This window comes from Mauremys mutica, chromosome 2 (genome assembly GCF_020497125.1).
Source record: "Mauremys mutica isolate MM-2020 ecotype Southern chromosome 2, ASM2049712v1, whole genome shotgun sequence".
NCBI classification, from domain to species: Eukaryota; Metazoa; Chordata; order Testudines; family Geoemydidae; genus Mauremys; species Mauremys mutica.
In genome coordinates, this window is record NC_059073.1 from 254,684,852 (window position 1) to 254,712,037 (window position 27,186).

Sequence of the window (27,186 nt, forward strand, 5' to 3'; positions counted from 1 at the left end):
TGTTACTTCTGCATGGTACCTCCAGTTGGGAAAGGTGTGTCAAAGAAGAAAAAGTGGACTGTGCATTATCCAAACATTCCATCAGCTATATGCCCAGTACTCCACGGAGAAGGACTGCCGGTTCCTGATGCACCAGAATCATTCTCACTTGAGTCAGACGAGGAAGAGGAAGAGGATGAAACTTCTGGTCCTGAACCATCAATGTCACAGGACCCACATTTTCTCCCATCCTCCTCCTCTGAACCACACCTCAGAACACAAGGTGAACTGAATGACCTTGTCAGGGATTTGGAACTACCCAAGAGTAAGGCAGAGCTGTTGGGCTCCAGACTACAGCAGTGGAATCTCCTGGCAGGTGATGTTAGGGTTTCCATGTTCCGTGACCGTCAAAAGGATCTTGTCCCATTCTTCTTCATGGAAGGTGATCTTGTAGCCTGCAACAACATCGATGGTGTGATGGCAGCCCTCAACATCGTTCACGATCCAGATGAATGGAGACTGTTCATTGATTCAGCGAAGATGAGTCTTAAAGCTGTTTTACTGCATAATGGCAATGTTTTGCCATCAATTCCAGTTGGTCATGCAGTCCATATGAAGGAAACCTATGACAACATGAAACAACTTTTGAGGTGCATAAACTATGACCAACATCAGTGGCAGCTTTGTGGCTATTTGAAGGTTGTTGCTCTCTTGCTTGGTCTGCAGACTGATACACAAAGTACTGCTGTTTTCTCTGCGGATGGGATAGTCGTGCAAGAGATTCCCACTACATCAAGAAAGATTGGCCACTCTGACAGTCATTGGAGCCTGGGAGGAAAAGTGTTCAGCATCCACCACTTGTTGAATCAAGGAAGATTTTGTTACCACCCTTACACATCAAGCTGGGTCTGATGAAGAACTTTATCAAGGCCATTGACAAAACACAAGCAGCTTTCAAGTACCTCCATGGAAAATTTCGAAGGTTAAGTGAAGCTAAGATAAAGGAAGGTGTCTTTGTTGGTCCTCAGATTCGTGAACTTCTTCGAGATGATGCATTTGACCATGCACTGCGTGGCAAGGAAAAGACAGCATGGAAAGCCTTCCAGTTAGTGGCAATAAATTTTCTCAGAAACAACAAGGCAGACAACTACAGGTTGTTGGTGGAAAACCTCCTCAAGGCATACAAAAGCCTTGGTTGCAACATGTCACTAAAGATACATTTTTTGCACTCTCATCTAGATTTTTTTCCACCGAACTGCGGAGCAGTGAGCGACGAGCACGGCGAGGAATTTCACCAGGACGTTGCAACAATGGAGAAACACTATCAGAGCAAATGGAGCCCATCAATGCTTGCAGACTATTGCTGGACAGTGACAAGAGATGCGTCATTTAATGAATACAAGAGACAAGCCAAGAAGCGCCGAGTAGACACTGAATAGGACTAAACTATGTACATAATAGTTTTTTGCCTTTTGTTTCATAATAAATTTTAGTTATATAACCCTTTTGCTGATTTTTAAAGTGTTACATAAACAGGACAGGTGAAATATTATCATGTAAAGTAACCATAAACACATGAAAAGACCTAGGTTTACAATTTATGATTAAAACTCTACTATCTACACAATATACATAGACATAAAATGTAAAAACTTAAATACCTTAGAAACAGTAGCCAATCAGTTGTTTTAATTGTCATATTTGAATTCAGCACATCAAAATACATAATAAATAGCACATTTTATCTCTGAAGCAGACGACTTCTCAAAAATTGTAGATCAGTGTTATGAGTCAAACCTCATTTGCGCTGGTGTAAATAGGATTCAACCAAAAGAATTACACTGGTGTGAGTCAGATCAGAATTGGGCCCAATAGGATTTCACTTACAGTATAGAATAAAATACTGTTTACTGAAGTGTAAAGGTGCGGGACTCACCACCACGGCGCCTCCTGCTGGTTGTTGGGAATTAGCTCTTTCCAGCACAGAGCACCTTCTGCAAGCCAGTGTCCCTCTGCCGCTGGCCTCCATGTCCCACCCAGAACCCGGTGCCCTTGTCTTTGGGGTGCTTCCCCCAGCAATACCCCTGCAGTCCCAGGGTCTCCCCACCCCAGGGGAACCCCCAACCCTCTATCCCCACCTTGCCTCAGTCATGGCTACTGCCAGTCACCATCTAGTCCCCGCTCACTAGGGCAGACTGCAGTGTAAAAGCCACTCATCATAGGCAAGGGGTTTTTGGACCTTCTACCTTCCTCTGCCTCCCAGTACCTCTATGGGCCTTGGACCAGGCCCTGCAGCCTAGGGAGTTTGCAGCCTGGAGCTCCCCTGCTTCCCTCCCAGTACCCTTTCTACAGGCAGCCATATGCTGCTCTCGCCCAGCCTGGAAAGAGACTCCTCCTAGACTTCTGGCTCACAGCCTTTTTATACAGGCCAGCTGTGGCCTGATTGGGGCGTGGCCCAGCTGCGGCCACTCCCCCAATCAATCCAGTTTAGCAGTTCTCAGTCCCAACCTTCTCCCAGGGCTGATTTTAACCCTTTTTCTGCTGGAGTGGGGGAGGCGCCCCACTACATGAAGTCACATTGAAAGGAGAAAATGAACACACCTACCACTATGAATAAGGATTCCAATCTCATTACCCTGGTGATATGCCAGTGACACTAATGGAATGAGTCCCAATTTACACTGGTGTAAGTGAGGGCAGAAACAGGCCGAAAATCATGAATGTTTTCAAGCATCAGATTATTAGTCCTAGGGCAGTATAGTACTGTATGTTATTACACCAACAATTTCCTGTCCAGATAAAAGAATTTGTTTTAGCTGCTGCTTATTGGGATGCATTCTGCTAAATGAGTAGATTTCCATTAGCTTCCCTTAAAATTCAATTAGATAAAATCAGCAAATGTGTCTGGTTTTCTCTTACATTTGTTCCAGCCACCATGGGATTTCCAAGGTCACAAACCACCATTCTAGTGTCATTTTCCATCTTGTAATCACAGCTCAATACACGTAATGCCTGTAACAAAAGAACACCAATATGGAGGTCAAAGGTCAGAGCAAAGTGTATCCTGTTGAGATAATGATGCCTTTTGTTTATGAAATTTCTTTTGGTTTCAAACCCCTGTGTGCATCTCTACATGGACACTTAATTGGTTACTGTTGGCCAGTGGAGGGAGTCTGACACCAAAAAGAAACAAATGGGAAACTAGCCAGTATTTTGAGAGAGAGAGACCATTTCATTTCTTCCCAACTCTCAGTCCTGTACCCTATCATCTAGTAGGGTGACCAGACAGCAAATGTGAAAAATCAGGACAGGGGGTAGGGGGTAATAGGAGCCTATATAAGAAAAAGACCCAAATATCAGGACTGTCCCTATAAAATCGGGACATCTGGTCACCCTATCATCTAGCCTGTGCTGTTCAGCATTGAGAATAACTTTGAAGATATGTTCTCATCTTCCTCTAGCACAGGGGTTCTCAAACTGGGGGTCGGGACCCCTCAGGGGGTCATGAGGTTATTACATGGTGGGTCACGAGCTGTCAGCCTCCACCCCAAACCCCCCTTTGCATCCAGCATTTATAATGGTGTTAAATATATAACAAAGTGTTTTAATGTATAAGGGGGGTCGCACTGGTGAAAGGAGTCACCAGTACAAAAGTCTGAGAACCCCTGCTCTAGCAAAGATATGTTCACGTTTTCTCTAGAGAAGTCAATGTAAAGTTTGTTCTGATGCCTCCCCCTGCACTTCCCCTGCAGCTCATGCCTCTCATATCATCTACAAAGTATAAAATCCTATATACCAAGTGCTAAGTGCAGAGGAAGCAGCAGTTGTAAGATGGTGGAAATTAAGACACAGACTAGAAACAAAACAAAGTAAGATCAGTCTCTTCTGTTTTCCTCTTTGGCATCTTTAATAAGAGAAACAAACTCAGAAGTAACAACAGAAGTCACAGATCTTCTAAAAATCAGGATGCATCTGGAATTGTTGCTGTAGCTCTCTCCTACCTAATTTTGTTTAATTTTAAAGTTCCCACAGATTAGGTAATACATGACAGGTCTTTCTTTATATAAGAAAGAGCTGGGAGAACTCCAGGACACAGCCTGCAAGTTCAACCATGCCCTTCTTGGCTGGTGAAGGACAGTGTGGAGCTGCTGAGCCCATTGTTAGTTGAGATTGGCAAGGGTTGTAAATTTCCTAAACAAAGCAACTGTGAAGCCCCTGCCCATGAAACCATCTCTTGATGCTGTCAATATTGCTATTGGGGAATGTCCAACTTCCCTTTGTAGGAACAAAAAAAGGGTGAGTTTTACTGCATGTCCAGGAGGTTAATAACCATTCCTCTTGTAAAGGCAAGGAATGGGTTTTAGAGGCACAGGCCCTTGAGGGAGAACGCCCTGCCAGCAACCCCTTCCCTCTTAAATCAAGGGCTGGTATATTGTGCACCTTTGTACTTGTACTGGGAATAGCAGCTCTGAATCTTTTATGGCCACCTTAGGAATAACATCGTGTGGAGAATGGAGGGGTGGGGAGGAATGGGTCCATTGATCCCTTTGGAAGCGAAAGAGAAAAAGAATGAGTCAAGCTAAATTTGTATCAAGATGTTCTATCCCATCTTCATTGGCTTTGCCCAGAGTTCTCTCTCAGGAGGATACAGTATCAGACCATCCTGGCCTTTGCTTCACACTGATTAATGAAGGTCATTGGTTAATACATTTTCAACCATCCACAATCTAATAAAGGACATGTCCCCGAGTTTTGCATGAATCACTCAAACCTGGTGTGAAGGATGAGGGGGCACATCTGAATGGACTTATGAATACTGAATGTGACTGGATCAGGAAATAATGACCTTGTATACATGACAGGGCTGTTAGAAGACAACACAAAGGGTCCAGTTAGAACACCTAATGATAAACTGGTTAGGATGTTATGAAACAATAGCTGGGCTATTAGCCATGAAGATACTCATTCAGTTCAGCCCAAAAGTTACACAGCTGTATTGCCAAGGCTGGGAATAGACAGATCAAAAGGACTTAAAACAGTTAAAGTGAGTATCAAGAGCATGGGGGAGGCAGTTGTCAATGAGATGTTCACAGAAGGACAGGCTGACAGAGAGGCACAGGGACAGGCCCTGTGGAGGGGGTCTGATGCAGCTGGGCCTTCCTGGGGATGGTAAGCCTTAGAGAGCATAGACATGCATAGAGACAGCTATAGCGTTCAATTCCTTTTTCTCTCATGCTTTGTTATGCTATTAAATAACACTTTGTTTTCATAAAGCTGCCTGGTCACTGTATTAACTACTGGTTAGAGCTCCCAAAGGAAAGACTTGCAGGTTCTGAGCCCAGTTGTACCTGCTGAGAAATCATGGACAGTACACAGAAGGTTGTAGCCTGAGCTCTAGTCTAAGAGTGGGAGACTTATGGGATTCCAACCCAAGACAGGTGAAGGCATGAATTCTGGTACCTTAAGGAGGTGCACTCAGAGAACAGGGAGGAGTCAAAGGTATAGCTACCTCTGTAACTAAGACATCTGGTTGCAAATCCCATCTATTTGCTCAGTACTTTGGGGGAAAGGAAGTGGGATAAGGGCTGGTATTCTTTGATTAGCCTTTACTAAATTATCAGTTGGTTAATTTCTGCTGTGAGGTAATTTAACCTGTTAAATCTTTTCATGCTTTTAAAGGATTTGCCAAACTGAGCTGAGAATAGGCACTCACACTGTGGATAAGCTAACAATTGCAGTTAAATGTGTGTGGGAATCTATGTGCATAAATGCATATTCAACTCAATCCTTCTCTTGTGCAAATTTAGTTTAAGATGTTACATAAATGTCCAATCATCAGTACTATATAGTTTAATATTGTTATATAAAAGTTGTACCATCCACTAGCACAAAGTATACCAACCCCTATGTGACTTCCTCCTGCCAAAAGAGTCTGAGCAAATAAGTGAGTTTTGGAACTAAATTTCAGAGATTCATGCAAAATTAGTGGCCTGATCTTTAATTAGACTGTAGGTGGCTGATGTTACAATATTTATGTAACAGGCAATGTCAAAGCTAATTTGTGCAATATAGGGATGGAGCAAGGGGTCAGTCTGTGATAGGATGCCCAAAATGTGAAATTATCTTTAGTAATACATTTTTTTTCAGAGATCACCTCTTAGAGGTAGTTACAGCAAAGTTAGAGGTAGAACATTTAGAGGTAGAACACCAAAATTAGAAGTGGTAGAAGGAGGATAACAAGAAAAAGGAGAGAGATTTACACATTGCCAGTTCCATTGGTTTCACATGTAACTGAGCAACATTGTAGATTCAGCCACAGAACCCTTTTACTGGCCGTATGCAGCAATTTATATTTTTATAGTAGCACATGGTCTTTTTGGCAGTCTTGAACAGCAGCTAAACCCCACCAATTAACACTTGTACTCCCAGGGCACATTTTAACGGAAAAATGACTGGATGCTTTAACTAATCCAGCTGCCTACAAATGCACTAAGAACAAACGGACTGTCTTGGCTGTCTCAGTAATGAACTACTAATTGGTAACAGGGTAGTTAATGGACCCAGACTACTGAATAAAAATGCCCCTCTTCCCCCCCCTTTAAAAAGTTATTTAACCATCTTTCACAAATAATGTTATATTTTCCCAGACAGTGTAGATGGACATGCTTTTCAATTGACTGAGTGCCAGCAGATGGATTGTTGCTATTCAGACATTAGAAGACCTCATCTCTGTGCCAAGAGGTTTATAATCTAGTTCCAATGAAATCATATCTCATCTAGCTAGCAACCCTTTACTCATTTCACTAACAAGATTTTACAAGTGAGCCAAGAAAGCTTTTTTATTTTTTTTTGAGTGTCACTCTCCCGCCCACAAAAGCATAGTACTAATAGCACTGGCTATTTGTCTGAGAAGCCATGCGAGAACATCTCTATACATTGCAGCCAAGGCTCTCATTTTGACTGCAATGCCTCTGCTGTTCCCTGCCAGAGCAGAGACAGTGAGCCGTGCCAAACTGTGTAATGTCTTTGTCATGTGGACAAACACCTAGCAGGGGCTAAGAAAACACTTCATTTGCGTTCACTTATCTCTTTATGAGGATTTGGACTCCAGTCTCCTGCAGAGTGGAAAGGCAAGAGCCTGTGCTTATTGTGCCATCCAAGATCAGTGTGATACGTTTTTTGGGGCAGGGACTGTCTTTTTGTTCTGTTTGCAATGCCAAGCACAATGTGGTTATGGTCGGTGAATGGGGCTCCCAGATGCTACCACAATCTAAATTACTGCTACTAATAATAGGGTTGATCATACTGTATTTCATTAACCAACTGGCAACTTAAGGAAGAATCAATATATGCAGTGGATCAAGAAAACAAATGGTATCTTTGGACTTTTACACCTAAAAATTAAGAAGAGCATCAATCTGCAGCTGGGGGATGAGGGCCTGATTCTCCGCTGGGTTGCATTTTCATAGTCATGTACACCAGTGCAAAGAACTACCATTCTGATTTGGCTACACAAAGTACAAGGTGATGGAGAATCAGAGCCCGAGGTAACAACACAGTAACAATACAGACATAGCACACTCAATGGTGCCTCCTATGCAGTGGAGTCGGAACAGTTTATCCATTGTGGGCCCTGTAAGGTAATATTATTGCTTTATCATTTTCCTTGAGTAGCTAAAGTTTATAGAATAGCCAAAAGAATCCTTCCATAGACATATCAGACAGGTAACATTCAAGGGACATCTTTCAGTTAAGCCAGAGTAACTACAGAGCAAATTGGAGTAATATCACACATCCATTGCTCTGGGTTTATGCTGGAGTAACTGAGAGAAGAATTTGAACCGAAAACTCTTCTGTGTTTTCCTTTTTCTTCTTTTCTCTTTTGCTGTATCCAAAGTGTATATAAATAAGTACAAGGGATAAATTTGGTCCACTTGTTTTATCTAAACTGAACTATATCCCGCTGTTACATTGCGACTGGTTTTGAGGAGCATATTGTCTCTGCCCTGTTACAGGAAGGCCAGTTATATAGGGACAATACTGATTACAGACATGGAGAGGGCCACTGCCTTTGATATAGTGAAGTGCCACTGAGGAATCTTGGGTGCAGAGGGCTAATGGCATGATGGTAACTGGTGCCATCACAAATCTAAAGAACTTTCCTGAAATTACTGTGGAACTTCTGATTATTTATATTACAGCAGTGCTCAGAGTTCCAATTAGAATCAAGGCTTCATTGTGCTAGGTGTGGTACAAACACTTGTGGAGACATAGGGTGAAATCCTGACCCTGCTGAAACCAATGGTAAAACCTCCATTAACTTCAGTGAGTCCAGGATTTCACCCATGGTTACAAACCAAGAGACTTATGTTTCCATACCTGAGTGTATCTTGGGTGTCACATTGCAAGTTGTTTTGATAAAGCCAGATATGCTGGAAGTTAGCCCTGTGCAGGGCAAGCCAGAGGCCTATCCATCATGTTGAGATACTTAAACTTTATTCATGAATAGAATCAGCTGTAAGCACTCTTTTATACTTTCAGCATTTGTATTGGATCAGCCTTTAAACATACGAACCTAATGTACCTGAAAGTAAGGCCATTTTGGGAATAAGATGATAGAAATGGTTGTAAATACCTCTTTTCTTGGCAAACTTCCTCTTTCTATAATGACAGAGAGGTGGAGTGCAATGAGAATGTAGAGGAAAGGGTGTAAAGGAACATTAGGATTTAGAGGATGCATGTTTTAATCCATTCATTTTTTTCATTTCAATTTGGTTTTTTAAATGACAGAGATTGTGTATTCATCTTTGTCAGGACTTCAACAGCTTTGAACAATTGTGGTAGCACAGAAAAGCAGCTGAAGATAGAGAACAACACCCCATTTCTTATTAAATACCACATGCATATTTTATAACATGGGCAAATAGTGCAATATGAATGTCTCTGTCGCACATTTGGGTTGTGTTTTCTAGGTTTTTATTTGTATTAAACTCAACAATAAAGTTTTGAATAGTATACTTTTTTTACAGTTCTAAAATCAATAGAAGTCACTGGTTAGCTTTCAGGACTATATGAAAAGTTCACAAAAACTAAATCTGTTATACATAATGTAATGCTGCCTAGGAATTATGAACACACTAGGACTAATGTTCTGCTATTTTTTTAAAAAAGAACATAAATAGCAATCCCTCTATCTGAATTAGGGCTGACATTAAGAGATGTGAATGAAAGGTTAATCAGTCTGCTCTAGTGCACAGAGCATGGGAGTGCAAATGTATGGAAAATTTAAGATAGCCTCATTAAGTCTGTATCAGCAGACTGGTCATGAAGCAGACCTGGTCATGAAATGCATTTTACTTCCCACAAAAAAAAATCAAAGAAAATGAAAACGTTTGATCTAAAAAAATTCATTTTACAGTAGTTGAAAACAAACCATTTTGGGGGGCTAGGGGTTAATTTTTTTTGTAACGAAAACCTGAAAGATTTTGATAACATTTTGATAAAAAGGGCATTTTTTATCTAAAGTTTTTTGGGGGATTTTTTTCCCTGCCATTTCTAATTAGAAGACTCTCGCCTCTCCAGGACCCAATCCAAAATCCACTGAAGTAAATGGAAAGATTCTGATTAACTTCAGAGTGCTTAGGAACAACACCCCCTTCCCCTGCCACATATGTCAGGAAGAATAGTCTATTGCTTCTTGAGACCAACAGAGTAAAATAACCCAGCCAGATTATGATAAATACAGCTTCTTTCCTGTACATCAGACAACAAAGCTAGAGTTACTATGAGAGAGCAGGAGAAGAAAAATACACTGAGAAGCAAGGAGTCAGGGAAATTATTTTAAGTGCACGTGAGGGGTAGAGTTCTCTTTAATTTCTAACAATATAATCTTTAATAACATCTTCACTTTCCTTTTCATCAGTTCTTTTAACTGGGTTTATCCTATTGCAACTTTCAGTCCATCAGTAAAGTAGATTGACAGAAGAAGAATCAAGAAATACATTGCAGATTACTTTCAACTCGATTAACAACATTTGTCTCTTGCAAGGAAATTAACTCCCCCTCTAATTCCCAGGGCCTTTCTGTGTGTCACATTCCAAACATTCAGAAAAAAAAAGTTGATGGTGCGATAGTTTAAGAGATTTATGTGCAGATGAGGTGATATAATCTTACTGTCCAGCAGTGAATAAGAGAGATCTGTTTAAAAAAACAAATGGCTGGGGCGGGGCTTAAGTAATTACAGTATAGTTCAATTGGACAAGCTTCTTTAAATAGCCTCTGTCTAAACATTATCATATCCTATGATTTCATGCTTCTTGGCCTAAGTATAAAGCCTTGTCTATACTGGCAGCCATGTAGGATACATGTATCTACATGCCACAGTGAAAAGCATGTTGTGTCCAGATCCTTTCCCCTCTGCCTCCCCCCTGCCAGAGCCTCTCCCTGCTACTGGAGACTTTCCCTGTGGTGGGGCAAGGCTCCAACAGCTCCCTGTTGTAGGGAAAGGCTCCAGCAGTGGGGAGCTGCCGGAGCCTGTCCCCAGTGCCTCCCCACTTCTGGAGCCTTTCCTTGTGCTGGGAGGCCCATGGGACACTACACTGTTTTTAGCAGTGTAGCCATGGAAGGCACTGCTTGGGCATTTGGAGAGCCATGAAGGGTACATATCCTAAGGTTCTGGCATGTTTTTACCCCACGCGGCTAAGCAACAGACATGCCAAACCCGTGGAAAAAAACACAGAAATTGGGCTTGTTTTTGGCTTAACTGGCTTGTGAGGTTGCTTGTTGGCTAGTTTTTGGTTTGTAGCTCGTTGCTTGTTTGGCTTGTAGCTTGTTGCTTCTTTTTTTTGATCGGCTCCTGGCAAGCAGGGGCAAGGGGGCACAAGCAGGGGCAAGGGGGGAGAGTCAGGGGTGCATAGCAGCCCCACCACAGTCCCAGACTGCATGCCAGGGGGTTCTAGTCCATAGAGTGTTGGGGTTCTGAGGGACTGGCTTGTTTTGGCCTTGTTTTGAAATGGGATTAGCTTGATTTTTGGCTTATTGTGAAAGTCGGGGTGCTTATTTACCATGTGAAAGTTGGCAACTGTTCTTAGCAGTGCCTCACCATCTATTTATACCCTTGTTGTGTGTGTGGGGGGGAGGTGCAGTGTATGGACCATATACACCACCATAAGTATCAGAGAGGTAGCCGTGTTAGTCTGATTCTGTAAAAGCAGCAAAGAATCCTGTGGCACCTTATAGACTAATTAAATTTCCACTCTTGCATCCGACGAAGTGGGAATTCACCCACGAAAGCTCATGCTGCAAAACGTCTGTTAGTCTATAAGGTGCCACAGGATTCTTTGCTACCACCATAAGTGTGGACATAGCCTAAAATAAAACAACTGATCTGAATGTAAATATGCTTTTTAAAAGATTTGTACTACTTTTTTGATTAAAGCCACCAATCTGTCATCTAACCCTAGCTAGAATACACAGGGTGCTTTAACTTTGTGCCAGTCTTTTTTCTTTAAACACAGAATACCCCAATATGATTACCTTGTGGTTTCGTTCAACACCTGTGTAATCTGCTTCAGGTGGGATCTTTATATGAAGCTCAGCTTCATAGGCTCCTTCCCCATCATTCCGTGGGTTTATTATGAGCATGACACAATTTTCTTCTCCAATGATTAGTTGATCTTTATCTCTATAAAAACATACATCTGATCATGAACTTTGAAAAAACATAATTAATTGGATAATAAACATGCACAATTAATCAACGTGTATGACCCATTTGCTCTCCTAGCATCTATACTCAAAAAATAGCAATTTTCTAAAAAACCTGCCTTCAAGTTCTATGCACAACCTGCTACTTGACATAGAATTTACAACAGAAAAATAATCCCATGGAGAAACTCCACAGCAGATTTGCAAATTGTGAAAAAGGGAGTGTACTCTAGAGCAGTGAGGAAGGGGTCAGGGCAAATACATGTGCCACTGTGGACTGTCAAAGTGAGTTACAATAGAATACGGAAAGCAAGTTGTATTCAATTCCAAAGCCCTGATTGCACCCTACCTACACAGGAATAGATGATGTAGAAAACTAAACTTTATGAGGGTCCCCGTTGCACTACTTCCTTGGAATGGAGAAAAGTATAGCAGGTTATTTCAGCTCCCCTCTCTGCCTCTTTTCCCCCATGGAATGAGAAAGGATTTCAGCCCCACAAAACAGCACATCTCCTGAGATCCACTGAGACTAGAGCGGGCAAAATTTTTCAGACTAATATTTTATTCACCAACAAATGCAGTTTCAGTTCAGCCAAAACTATTCATGAATTTGTCACAAATTTGCTATATAGTTTTAGCCAAAAAAGTTAAAAAAAATTCTGAGCTAGATGCGCAAGGGGACTTAGGTGTTATTCACAAAACAGAAAAGAAGGAGGTGGTGGCTAGAGCATTCACCTGGGAAGTCCTGGGTTTGAGTCCCCATTCTTCCTGATTCAGAAGAGGGACTTTTGTCTTTTTGTTTCATCAAGAAAATTGAAATTTTTTCATTTAGGCTCAAGCCAAACAATTTAAAAACTTTTTTTGTTTGGTTTGGCCAGTGAACCAACAAATAGCGATGATTTGCAAAGCCCTAGCCAAGACACACACTGGCTTCACACTGATGCTTGCCTCCGATGGCCTCCTCCAGTTCCTTGACAGCACAACTCCAGACCCATTATAATTCCTTGCTGCCCCAACCTATAACCTTTCCCCCATGTTTTTGACTTAACTAAATAATGACATTGAGAATCAAGTGCCAAACACAAAAACAAGTGGGCCATAAAAACAAATAAAATTAAAAGCCCTTTGCAACAGCAATTCATATTATCTACTGGTACTCAGGGGTGGAAGCAGAGCTGTTTGGTTGTATGTTTCCCTATCATTGTTGAGTACAGTGAATGTTTGGGACAGATATATAGACAAAAATAGCCATATATAGGATTTATCTTTCTTTGTCCTTAAGAGGAAATAGGAGAATAGACAAAAATCTGGTAACCTGGTACTTGGCATCAGTAAGAAGGCATTGCTATAGCCAGCAACTGACCTGAGTTTCACATTTCATCTAGTAGTTAAAGCAGTTAGAAGTGTCTATATTTTCTTCTGAGCTGTTTTAATGACCACCTGTATTCTATTAGGTATAGCACACATATTTTTTTGTTTAAACTTACGGTGTAGCTGAAAGTTTCAAATCAGGAATGCACATGTTGTCCTCTCCGCAATCCACCAGAATGTAAGCCTATTCAAAACATGTAACGGTGGTGTTAGAGTTTTTCCTTGAAAAAAATTAATTCACTTCCTTGTTTTGATTATTACCAGGAATGCCACAAATGAAGGGGTTATTTCTGCAAGCCTTTACCCTCATGAGTAATCTCAATGACTATGTATGTAATGGTTTGTAAGATATGAATATATGAATCTTTCAAATTTTTCCCCACTATAACTTGGGGCTTACATGTTCTACAATGCAATCAAAACAGTAGTTCTGGAAGAGTTTTAAAAGATGCATGGTAATCTATTCCCATGAAATACATATTCTGAATTAATTAAACCCTTGTTGCATAACTTCTATGAACACGATACACTATTTTAAGAAAGATGCGACAGATAATATGTTTATATATAGAACATATTGCATGCAAGGTCCATACCTGCTCCCTAACAGTGCTTTCTTGATAATAGTTCAGTATTGGTTTCACAGCTAGATCATCTTCAAAAGTGGATTCATCCAAGCTGTAATTCAAACTAACACTGATTGGAGATAATTTATCTCTAAATTCTGTTTCATCCTGTGAAAGGTAATCACATAATAAAAACAACACTTTAAAATGGCTGCTAAAGGCAAGGTAATAACGGCCACGAATTCAGGGTTTTGTCTCTATTGAAGGAATAAAACAATGATTCTTTGAAGAGTGTCTTTGAAGACATTTTTTGATCATGTGGTATAGTTAGGAAAGCGAGGTTACTCACCTGTAACTGGTGTTCTCAGAACACATTGCCTCCACAGACCCACACTCTGGAAGTAGCTTGCTGAGCTGCGTAGACTCAGAACTTTTTCAAAGCAGTAACCTAGAATGAGGTCGTATCTAAAACTCCCATCAGTTCTTGACCACCTGGCAGGAATGGAGGGAGGGCACGTGTGGATCTGTGGAGGCAATATTGTTGGTTTGTTCCATAACCAAGGATTTATACACAGCAGCCTTGGTAAAAGTCCACCATCTTTATTGCCTATGCAGCCCCTTATATACTGCGAAAGCCCTTCTTTTCCCCACCTCACCTTCCTCTGCCCTTCCAGGGTGGCCTTAATGCCTACCCAGACAGTGAATTAAACAGTTCCAACTACAGGTGAGCAACACTAATCTTTTCTCCTTCATAAATATACCTCCACAAAGCCCCACTCTTGGACACTGGGGAGCAGTAGTCATCCTGGAGGTTGTCTGAGGAGAAGACAAAGACTAAACGACAGCTCTACTAAACTATCTCTTCAGACTAGACAGCTATGCTGAACAAAGGTTTAAAGCAATACGCCAGAGGGCTCCATATATTTCTTAGCTACTGGGATTTGGTGGAAATATGCCCACAAGGCTGCTATGGGTCTTCCAAGGATTCTGAATAAAATGGATGTGGTGACTCTCTCAACTGATAACCCTCACTTTTTTTTCCTTCACAGAGGATGTGGATTAAGCAGATAGAAGCTTAATATTAGCTATTTAGACTCCAGATCTGTCAAATAAGAAAAAGAGGGGTTTACTGTATGAAGGGAGGATAAGTCACCATTATCATTATTACTTTTCACTTATATCCCACTTTTCCTTCATAGATCTCAAAGTGGTTTATAAAGGCGGGTAACCATTATTATCCTAGTTTCATAGCTGAAGAAACTGGGACACCAAGAGCTTAACTGATTTACCCAAGTCTTTCTGTTTTATAGTTATTTTCTAATGAGTTTCAGTGTTTTGTTCTCATGCACTAGAACATCATCAGTGTGTGTTGTGCCACTGTTTACATCCAAATAACTTTGTTTGTTGCTTCCTGAAAACGTTTCTATTAAAATTTCAAGATCTAATTATTATTCCTTGAACTCAACTGGACAAACTATCTTTCATTGACTAAGAAATGGAAAAGGTGACCTAATAGGTCTTTCTCACATTTAATTTTGTGATTATAGAATGTTCATGATAAGTGCTCTTACTTTTTGATCATTCGTATTTCTGAGATTAATAACATGACTGGCATTTTCATATATATATATGAAATATATATATATATTCCTCCCATAATACTAAAACTATGAGATGACAGCCAAGAATATTTAAAACAACTTACTCGGAGATAAACAACAAAGTCCCGGCAATGGAGCTGTTTCTGTCTTTCTGTCACAATGGGGAAGAAATGATGTGACTGATGGTAATCAAAGAAGAGGGTCCTTTTAACAGCTCCTTTCTGTTTCAATGAATCTAATTGCAATTCAGCTTGCAGCACTAGAGAATGTAAATAAATTAAACATTTAACATGGAAAGAAAATATGGTGAACAAAATTATAGCTAATGTCAATAAAACTTTTTCCAGTAAAAATCAAAGCCTACATTTCAAATGGGTTGCTAGATTACAGCACACTAGACATTGATCCAAAGTACAGAATATGTATAATTTAAATTAATCTTTGTAACTTTATTTTCACAGTCAACATGTACTGTACACAATTTCTATTTCCTAAGATTCTTTCTTTTAAAAGCATTACAAAATAGTCAAGTTCTTGCTTTTATTTTGGCAAATGGATAAACCTTACTCAGTTTAAATAAACAAAACAAAAACAGGCAGTATTTTCTTAACTTATAAAGGACCCAATGCTGTATTCTTTGAATGCAGTCAAAATATCCAACTCAAATAAATTTATAGGTATATAAAACTTTCTTACCTATCTTATCTGAAATACTTTGACCTTCAAAAGCTACACAGACTCTTACAGTAAAACTGTAAAAAGCAACAAAGAAATATAATTAACAGATAGAGCTTTGTACTGAGTCACTGATTCCATTATTTCTCAATCCGTCTTTTCCCCCATCTCAAAAGTTGTTACATAGCGTTCACTGTCCTGAACCAATTCTGCAATCTGTCTCACTATCTCTGTATCAGGCAGCCTACACACAGTCCTTTTTTAGTTTCTTATGATGGAATTAAAAAAAGTATCTGTGCATGTACCCGGCTCACAATCCTGTATTCCTTGCGCACCAAAACCCCCAAAGGATAAAATCCTGATTCCACTGAAATCAATGACTAAAACTCCAATGTACTTCAGTGGGGCCAGGAATTCACTCAAATACTTAAACAGAACTTTTTTTAGTGCACAAGGAATGAGAGATCAGGCCAGAGAGTTTTCCATTTCAATTTAAAACTTTGCTGGAGTTGCCTATCAGATCAAGCCCTAAAGTAAAAGGTCAGAGAAATTAAATTTTCAGTGTTTGTTATTTATTACATAAATGCATTGAAGCTGTATGCTAATAGCTTTATTTCTGGTGTGTGTTTTTCACGGCAAACGCTGTTCTCCAAATAATGGCCAGCAACACCCAGGTCATTAAAGATAATCATACTGCACAAACTTCAACACATAGCCACCTAAGTTATATATTTAAAACTGCCCACTTTCTTTCCTCTACATGTCATGTCACTGATCCTGACTTATACTGAAAAATTAAAAGAGAAGACCTTCTCTAACTATAGAGACTGACAACACTTTATTTTAGCAAATTCTAGTGCATATATTTTCCTTAATAAATCCATTATTTTTATCTAATCAACATATGTAAAGGTGAAACCATAAAAATTTATTACTGGTTGTGGAAAAGTTTCATTTTACAAAGAGATGTTTTATTACACAATACAAAATATAAATGTTTAATGAAATTACATTCAAAAGCTTTCACAAATAACCACTGATGATCTGTCAAACCATTATAACAAGGTTAATGCTATTAGAAAGGCTTGACTTCCTGCTAATAGACACCACTGGAAACCCATCTTTAGTAACATGCTCTTGATGTCTAGTACTTGACACTACTTACTAAAGTCCCAATTCTGCAAACCCATACTCCCATACGTAGTCCCATAGTTAGTCATGGGAATACTCATTTGAGTAAGGGTGGCAGGGTGGGATATTAACACTTGAAAATCTCCCTAGTTACTAGTGATTCTTAGAGATTATCACAATCAATTTACACAGAGTCCGGTCAGCATTGGAACTATAAAATTGGCACATTTCACGTCAGACAATGACAAGAAGTTAGATAAAATCCAAACATTTCTGAACTGGTCATTGCTTTTAAATACTACACTAATGTTATGGTATGTACCAACATAGTCATGTAGTCAGCTCAAAACTAGTAATGTTACCTCTAAAATAACCTCTAATCATATTGTTACTGTGTATCAGCTTCCTCTGACAAGTATAATAAAAATGTGCCACATCTGGGATTCATATAACTCACATGACCTTACTCAACATCTTCCTTCAGGGCAAACAATTTCCTTCATACCATTAAGCAAGACTTCACCATAGGCTCCAGAGGCTATTAGACGTGTTGATTCCAATTCCCCTGAAAAACTGCAAATTTGGGCCTATTTACATTTCTCCTAGAATTACCAATTAGAGAATGAATAATTGTCCATTTCTAAATATATGGGACAGGGAGAGTGGGCATTAAATGGAGAACATATACTTTGTTAAACTGATCTGCAAAGAATTTAGTCATCAGCCTTTATAGGCCAAATTGTGGCACAGCTAGGGCAGCCAGGCAGGAAAGTAAGGAGGTACAAAGGGCCCTCTTATACCCCTGTGGCAGCTATCTGCACAACAGGTAACTGCATGAGAGGGGAATCAGACTTTGTGGAGTGGTTATCCCCCCCCCCTCAGGTGGGTGGGAGCTGTAGGGAGTAGGCAGAATCTTGACTCTGCCCTCTCAATGCCCCTGGTGGTGTAGCTATGCTACTGTGTCAGACAGCGTGCTGGGTATAAACCCATCACAATGTACTCTTGCCCTGCAGCAGAAGGGAAACCGCTTCACAAGTCAAAATCCCCTCCCTTGGCTGACCTAGGGATAGCGCAACAAGGCTGATGTGGAGGGGCTCTTTGCAAATTGATGCGTTTCACTCAGATTAAGTGAAATTTAAGATTAAGGTGTCCCTTTAAGATTAGGAAATTTGCATAGTACTTATATTTAAAGCAGGACTTACATAAAACTACTTTAAAATACATTATGCTGTTTGTAGTTTGAATTAAAAAGTAATTATTTAAATAATACAATTTTAATATATTTTGAACAGTTGGAAATGACAGTGATATGTTAAAGATAAAAGCAGCAAAGAGTCCTGTGGCACCTTATAGACTAACAGACGTATTGGAGCATGAGCTTTCGTGGGTGAATACCCACTTCATCGGATGCATGCACCAATGAAGTGGGTATTCACCCACGAAAGCTCATGCTCCAATACGTCTGTTAGTCTATAAGGTGCCACAGGACTCTTTGCTGCTTTTACAGATCCAGACTAACACGGCTACTACCCCTCTGATGTTAAAGATAGGTTAGGAACATTGTAGTTTAGTCCAAGAGCCTACTCTGCTTTCATAAACGCAGCAGATCTTCATGCACTTCGTATGACTGAGATCAGTTAGTTGTCCCTTATATAAAAATCAAGGCTCATCCTTCCCTTCCAGGAAGAATAGGACCAAGAGGTGAATGTTTACATGCAAGAGCTTTTGCAGATCTGTCAGTCCACTGCATCCTCCCTCCTGAGAAGTAGGGCCAGTAAGACTATGGAGTAGGCAGTGTTTGGGTCCTCCAGCACCCCTGCTGAGCAGAGATCTACTGCATATTCAAGAGGCCCCAGGAGTCTCTAACTGAATGCAAAGATCCCCTCCACTTCTGGGCTCCCCACAGCTGAGATAACATAACCAGCAACATTGCCTCACTGCCCATGGCTTCCTGGCCCAGATGCCTTGTCTTTGAAACATGTGGAGAGTATGTTACTCTCTTTAGAGCTGCAGTAGGGTTGCCAACTTTCTAATTGCACAAAACCAAACACCCTTGCCCCGCCCCTTCTCTGAGGCCCCTCCCCTCCCCACTCCATCCCCCCTCCCTCTGTCACTTACTGTCCCCTACCCTCACTCACTTTCACTGGGCTGGGGCAGGAGGCTGGGGTACAGGAGGGGTGAGGGCTCTGGCTGGGAGTGTGGGCTCTGGAGTGGGGCCAGGATGAGAGGTTTGGGTGCAGGAGGGGGCTCTGGGCTGGGGTCAAGGGGTTTGGAATGTGGGAGTTCGGGCTCCAGCCAGGTGGCACTTACCTCAGGTAGCTTCCGGTTGGCAGTGCAGCAGGGCTAAGGCAGGCTCCCTGACTGCCCTGGTTCTCTGCGGCTCCCTGAAGTGCCCGGCATGTCCAACTCCTAGGCACATCCAGTTCCTAGTCACAGAGGCAGCCAGATGGCTCTGTGCACTACCCGCGCCCGCAGGCATCACCCCCACAGCTCCCATTGGCTGCTGTTCCTGGCCAATGGGCGCAGCGGAGTCAGCGCTTGGGGCGGGGGCAGCCCATGGAGCTTCCCTAATCTCTCCTGCGCCTAGGGGCCGCAGGGACATGTTGGCTGTTTCCGGGAGCTGCGCGGAGCCAGGGCAGTCAGGGACCCTGCCTTAGCCTTGCTGTGCCGCCAACCGGACTTTTAACGGCCCGGTCAGTGGTGCTGACTGGAGCTGCCATGGTCCCTTTTCGACTGGGTATTCTGGTTGAAAACCGGATGGCTGGCAACTCTAAGCAGCAATAGTCTTCTTATGTTTTATAGGGTAAAATACTGCCTCTCTGAGACAAGAATACGCCTTGTTTAGAGTCTGTCCCCCAAACTCTTCCACCTTGGTCCTGCTCCCTCCGTCAGGTGGATTGTACCCTTCCCCCCCCCCCACTGATGCAGTAGGCAGAAGATGTGGCTACTAGGGGTTGGTTGAAAACAGGAGTTATTATCCATTAAGATTTTGAAACAAAATGAAAAATTTCTGTTTCGTTTGAAATTTTTTGCAGCTGTTTCTGATGAAACAAACCAAATTCAAATGATTCTAAATGAGAATTTTGTCAGTTTTGTTTTCTTTTTTCCCCCGGTCTCTCTATTCCCCCCAAGTGAAAATTTTCATTTAGAATAATTTTGTTGAAAAAAATCAGAAAATTTCAAATGATGTTCATTTTTCATGAAAATTATCATTTTGCTCCCAAAAGTCATTTATAATCAATGAAACTTGGAGGAAAATGTTTGACCAGATCTAGTGGCTACACAGCCAGAAATGCAGCAGCATAACTGCCTTTGCCTTATGAACAGCCCCTCCGTTCCTCCCCTACAAATGCAGTTGGGGTCCATGTGCTCACCTTCACACTATGTGAGCAGAGACTTTAATATGGGTGTACATGAAAATGGCACTCTACCCTTCTGAAAGGGGCACTTAGCAGTATGTATACAGGGTATGGACGACACAGCAGAGCTTGGCAATACAAACTCTAAGTGGTGTTTACTATATTTAATTACACAGCGTAAAAATCAAGAGAATGAAAAACGCATCTCTTAGGATCAGATTCTCTGCTGATGGGAATCCTCACAGTTCCATTGATTTCAATGGTGCTATGAGGTTTTACACTGGCGGAGGATTTGTCTTTTAGTATCTTGTCAAATCCAAGTGATATTTTGGATCATTAATTTAAACTATATTAATATTTATTTTGCATAATAGTGTGAAGAACTGGGTACTGTGTATATGTACAACTGCCCACTTCTGGATGGAATTGGAACTGCACATCATAGGCCCTTGAAATGCTAGCACAGCTAATGTGAGCTCCTTTAGCTCAAGTGCTAGTGAGCTGTGCTTTAGAAACAGGATGATCCAACTTGTGTCCCTTATGCCATCCTGGTGCGCAGCACAGTCACAACTGTGAAATCATAAATTGCACAAAATTTGACATGGGGAATATTTAGTGCAGAAATATTTCTAAAGAGATCACACAGTTTAGTCATAAACATCATGAGATTGGTAAATTAACTATTTTGAAAGTAGCATCATGTTTAAGGGAGATCTTGTGATGTTTAAATGGGCTTGTTTGTATTATGCGGCACTCTATGCTTGTAAGAAATGGGAAAAACTAAAAATAATAGATTTTATAATAAGTAAGGCCAAGAGAGTTAGATCAGTTAAGCAAGACTGGAGTCAGAAGGGTTTCTGAGATCTGGAAAGTTGATTTATAGCTCTGTGGAAAAATAGAATGAGTTCAACTTTCAAACTTCTTACAAATGCAAGCTGGTATGGTGATTACTCAACAAGTAGGACAATTTTGAACAATTAAAGGAAGAGAACTGCTGTAGATAAGAAACAACTGGGAAATGGCATCTTTGTCCTTTGACTGTATGGCCTTGTCTGTATCATCAGTTTTGGATGACATGGAGGTAAGAACACCAGAGTCTTGTCTGCCCTATAGTGTCTATCATTGCTACCACCATGAGAGCTACACTGGTGGCTACAAAATGAAGCCTATGACTGAACAAACAACAAGATTTTTCCTCTAAACCTTAAGACAACAGAACAGTTTGCTTGAAATAAATCTATACCCTTCAACCTGATGTAAAAAACCCACACCAGTGTATTTTAATTCTAACACAACTAAATATTACAGAAATTTAAAAAGTGATCACGAGATATGATACATGCAGTTGCATCTCTAATTATCTTATTATAAGTTTTCTGCCTTGAATTTAGGAGCAAACAAAAGCTAGTGAATCTTTGTATATATAGTTACTCATGTCTTTTGTGCCAGCTGAATATTTGACTGTGAATATCTGTAAATATTATTTAAAATACATTGGTTTTGCCTTGTGACTCAATTAATGCCTAGCCGTTATCTATCCCCTAGGAGAGATGTATAAAGTTACAAATCACCACCTTATGAAGTCTGGAGACTCAAAGCTTGGTCTGTCAAAAACAAGGAGTGATGTAGGTTACACATTCCACAGTGTGGAAAGACTGGACTGTAGAAATTTTTTTGACAGAATAATTTTCTGCTGAGAGATGGAATTGAATTGAAATAGACATGTTTTGTAGGAATGTGTCAATTTTGACAAAATTTTCCTTGGGAAAAGGTAAAAAGAAATAGTTTGACTTTCTTGTTCCATTGTGATAGTATAAAAATGTTTTAACTATCATTTAGATTCATGTGGACTTTTATAGTCTATTAAATATTCACTTAAATATATGTATATATTGCATATATTATAATATATTACATTTAATATTGTAAGACTCTAAAAACAAAACAAAATGAATCAAATTTCTCAAAATAAAACAATAAAGTTGCTACCAAACATGTTGATTTTGATAAAACTACAGCTTCTCTGCTCAATATGGGTGTTGGAGTACTAAACCTGTGCCTACATCATAGTCTTGCCAGGCTTGCCTCTCACAGGGGAGGATGCAGTGTACTGGCAGAACAGCAAAAGTTCAAGTCTTTCATATAAACGTTTCCCTCTTGGCTCTGTTTTCTATGGAAGGGAAGAATGAGCCTTGGCTTTTACTTAAGAGCTGAGCAACTGATCTGTCATATGAAATGCATTATAATTTGCTGTGTTTATGACAACAGAATAGGGTCTTTGATTAATCTACAAAATGTTCCTAACCTTTAATTAGCGTTTCAGTATCATTCTAAACTCTTCTATTCTTAGTATCTTAGCCGAAGTAAAATGCATGGACTAGATCATAATTATGAGGTATAGATCATATAAAAGTCAGAACAAAATGACTCAGTGGTCCTGACTTGAACTCTTTTGGAATTTCTGTTTTATGGAAATTTTTGAAATTGCGGGTTTTTTCCCCAATCTGGAACATTTTTTTTGTCTCGAAATATCAGACCTTTCCCTGGAAGGGAAATTCCAATTTTCATCCATCTCTCCAGAACTGAAGTTTGTAATAGAAAAAATTAATTTTGGTTTGTAGAGCTATGTAGTGCATGAAGAATTTGATTGGGGACATATCAATACGATAAACAGAAATGATTGTCAGTTCCTAATACTACTTATTTACTATTATTGATAATTCATTCAACACAAAGGGAAACGTGGTTAAAGATTTGATACTATATACTCCTATTCTGTTCACATATGAATCCTTGCCTTGCCACATATGAATCCATCTACAGCTGAGCAGAAGAGGCAGATACCCCTCTATTTTGGTGAACCATTCACTCAGACACATAACAGTCAGCAATTTCTGTGTGGAAAATGTAACTCCTCATATTCATCATTTTAGGTTGCCTTTAGAAGCTCCAGTATTTAGTATACTTTCAGGTTGCCATGGTAAAAATCACTACCCCATGCCTAATCCATAGACCTCTGCATTCAAGTCACTCCAACCAAAGTTTTCAAATGCCTAAATCCATATTTTCTGGGATACTGATCATATCATTTGAACTGATGGGAGTAGCAAGTACTTAGCACTAGAAATGATCAAAGATTATTAACTCATTCTACCCGAAAACAACTCCCTTGAAAAATGTCAGAGTTGTTTCCATTGTGCAAGGTTCAAAACTGACCCACTCTTTGTTTTATTCCTCAAAAAATTGTCTCTATTATTTATTTATTTTTATAAAAAGTTTTATAGACATTTTTCATTTACTGAAAACCCAGTTTACTGAAAATTTTCAATAAACCATTTCAACAGTGGATTAGATGATAAATTTTAATTACAAAGTTGCAATTTTTTCTTTGGGAAAGAACATCACCCCATTTTACAGAGTAGGAATTGGAGGCCTAGAAACGATAAAATGCTTGATTAGTTTGATAGATTTACAGGGAGTGGACAGTCAGCACTTCTGAAAATTAGAATCTCCAAAATGCCTCAGATTAGTCCCCCAGAAATGGAGATATTCAAATCAAAAGTCACAAATGTAGGCCATGAGTTCTAACCCTGATTTTGATACCTTTTGGTTGTAAAGCCTTAGGCAGGTCAGTTAACTTCTCTGAACTTCAGTTCCCTCATCGCTAAAATGGGAATAGTACTATTTGCCTACTTCATATAAATGTGAGGCCTAACTAAATACCATTTGTAAAGTGTGATTAAAGTGTAAAAGAACAGTCAGGCCAATAGGTGCTCAGATATCATTGTGATAAGCAGTGGCACTGGAATATTTTTAATAGTGGGGGTGCTAAAAGCCAGCCCCCTTTCCCCTGTCCTACCCTCCCAGAGCTGAGGCCGGGAGCAAAGCCCCGGGCATGGGGTGACAGCTGGGACCATGAGCACACAGGGTGGCAGCCGGGACCCCGGGCAGGTGGGGTGGTAGCAGAACCCAGGAGTGCTGCAGCACTCCCCCCACTCCTAGTTTCTGCACCTATGGTGATAAGTGCAATAGAAGAGGCAGAGGTAAGAACAGAACAGAGGTCTCCCTGGCTCCCAGTCTTGTGTTCAATGTACTATATAGTTTGGGGACTACTATTCCAACAGCCTTTCAAAAATTCAAAAGTGTGATTTTTTTTTTAATTACAGGAACTGGCTTTTTGATTTTTCACAAACATCGAGATAGTGAAAAGCTTCCACGGGACAGTGGTTGAATAGTTTTGAATTTCAGAAAGTTGCGGCAAATTTGTGATGATTTTCTTAACTCAATTTTTGAATGAAGAGAATTTTGTTAGGAATATTTTCCTCAGCTTTAGTAGATGCCCTTCTAACAAAGTAACACAGACACCATGCTAGTAAAATTGTACATGCATAAGTCTACAAGATCAGGATAAAGCCCAAAGAATTTTACATAGAGTAAAAAAAGAAATTGTATGTGCTTATGGCATTTTGCCCTATGCTTTAGTTTTATAATCTTAGATGATGGCTAAAACAATATTTTCCTAATACTGGAAAGCATACAGTAATCCAAATCTGCTTAGACTTCCTGAAACTTTTCTGGTAGGATGGTTTCCTTTCATTCTTCTAATTTTGAAATGTCAGTCAACAGGCATTTCACACAAGTTGCACAGCTGGCTAAGAGATATAGAAATCTATCCCATGGGATGGAGGAATTATTTGCCTGTTGGAGTTTCTCTACTAATTGTTTTCATATGTACAATACAAGGTTATATCAACCAGAGAGAAAAATTACAGCATGGAAAATCAACAGCTGCTCTTCAATCATTTTGGGAGACTGAATTAATTTACTTTGTATAGTAGGAGCTGAACCTTTAGGGAACTGTAGATTATAATATAATAGCCAGAAATGTAATCATCCTTCTACTAAGACATTTGAATTATGTGTAAAACTCTTGTAGATATAAACCAAAAACACCTTTCAGATTATTCCAGTACAAAGAATAAGTATTAAAGGAATAACTTTATCCACATAGTACATTCTCTTCTCCCAATAATATATTGCATTTGGAATGTGACCCATGACAGAAATATTTTAACATTTCCCAAAGAGCTGTGCAGGAACTAGATTTTTATTTTGGGGGAGTTTCACAGTTTCAAAATTTCCTCTGTTCCAGAATGAAAACAAAAATATTAGAAATTTCTCACAGACAGAAATTAAAAAATGAATAAATACATAAATAAATAATTTGGGCTAGTTGAAATGTATTATTCCAATTTTGTTATTATATATAATTTCAAAATGGCAAATTGAAATGTTACATTCCGAAAAGGTCAACACTTTTTAAAACGTCTTTTAGCAAATTTTCTTTCTAAATGAACTTTTATGAAAGGCAGCATTTCTTCAAATTTTTTTACTTTCAGCAAATCAGGAATTTCTGACAGAAGAATGTTCTGGCGGAAAATTTCCAACCAGCTCTAGTTGTCTGTCTCCATCTGCTGGTAGGAGGTTACTTTATCTTACTGCTCTTAAGACAATGAAGAAACATATATTAATAAATGGTGAACCTTTCCAAAAATCTATTTTTTAAAAAGAATATATATTCTATAGCTCAATGTTTATAACAAAAGTGTGCCATGTTTCTTTGTGTTTGGGGTATTATTCACCTTATGATGTATAAATGAAGAACATGACACATGTGAACAATGAAGGAAGAATACATCTCCCACATTGGTGGCGAATGTTTCTAAAATGCTAACATGGAATAATGCCAGTCTTTAAGTATTCACCGTTTGGGTTGAATAAATAAGCCTTTTTTGTGAGCTTCCGCTCTTTCTTCTGTTTCATTTCCTTTTACTACACTGTGCTACCTTGAAAGACTGCGTGAAAGCAAGACTCCAACTGGCCAGGAAGAGCTGAATACAACTTACTATGGAACAGGTTATAGAAGTGCAAAACAAGGCATTCCGTCCCTTCCTCAAGTGGATGAGCATTCTGCTTCCTCATACAAAATATGAGGTGAACCAAAATGGCAGCACATTAAGTGAATAGAGTACCAGGGATATCTTATACACCCTCAATAGACAACTGCATCCTTACCACACAGGGAAATGGGTTCACTTTTGTAATAGGATCTTTTCCATCCAGTCTGGTCTATGTTCCACCCTCTCAGACACTGCATTTGAATTTAGAGCATGATCCCATGAGATGCTGAGCATCCTCTACTGCCATGGGATATGATGGTGCTCAGCACCTCACATGATTGGGCTCTTGGCTACTACATTTCAAATGTTTATGAAGCAAGGAAAATAATTTGATTCTTCTCTATGTTGGTTGGGTTCTAATGCTGCACTCATTACTGCAGCATTTGAGCACCTGCACAAACACTAAAAAGATGTGTGGAACAAGAAGAAAAAGATTTCTTGTCTTATCACTGACTTACCAGGCCACCATAATCATAGACCCAGGAATCTGACAAGTTTTATTGTCTGGATTTACAATCATTGGGTGCAGCATGAGCTGAGCATCCACTGTCACAACAGGCCTTGCTCTACATGTCGGGGAGAGAAACAAAGGTCAACACATGCAGCAGGAATAAGTCACTATGCAAATTAAGAGAGGTCCATGACTGCAGATGGAACATTTAACCTTTTAATAATACAATTATCTTAAAGGCAGCTCTAAATATGGTGCCTCAGGTAGATGGGAGTTTTGTTGTTGCTGTTCACTTTCCTGAAGAAATGAAGATTCTCTTTGGCAGAAAGCGTAACCGCTCTTTTTGCAGAGATTTGGTCATTTTGATAATTCTTAACAAATATTACA

At 39.8% G+C, this 27,186-nt stretch overlaps 1 protein-coding gene across 2 annotated transcripts in view; it reads right to left on the minus strand.

Moving 5' to 3' along the window:
* ITGA8 (integrin subunit alpha 8) overlaps positions 1-27,186 on the minus strand; it is a 175,718-nt gene that overhangs the window by 70,366 nt on the left and 78,166 nt on the right. For both annotated transcript variants that reach the window (XM_045004723.1, XM_045004722.1), the window contains exons 15-21: positions 26,807-26,914; positions 15,920-15,975; positions 15,328-15,482; positions 13,653-13,790; positions 13,173-13,240; positions 11,515-11,662; positions 2,899-2,991 (exon numbers count right to left, since the gene is read on the minus strand). In XM_045004723.1, the coding sequence (XP_044860658.1) occupies positions 2,899-2,991; positions 11,515-11,662; positions 13,173-13,240; positions 13,653-13,790; positions 15,328-15,482; positions 15,920-15,975; positions 26,807-26,914 (766 nt within the window). The remainder of the gene's footprint in view (positions 1-2,898; positions 2,992-11,514; positions 11,663-13,172; positions 13,241-13,652; positions 13,791-15,327; positions 15,483-15,919; positions 15,976-26,806; positions 26,915-27,186) is intronic.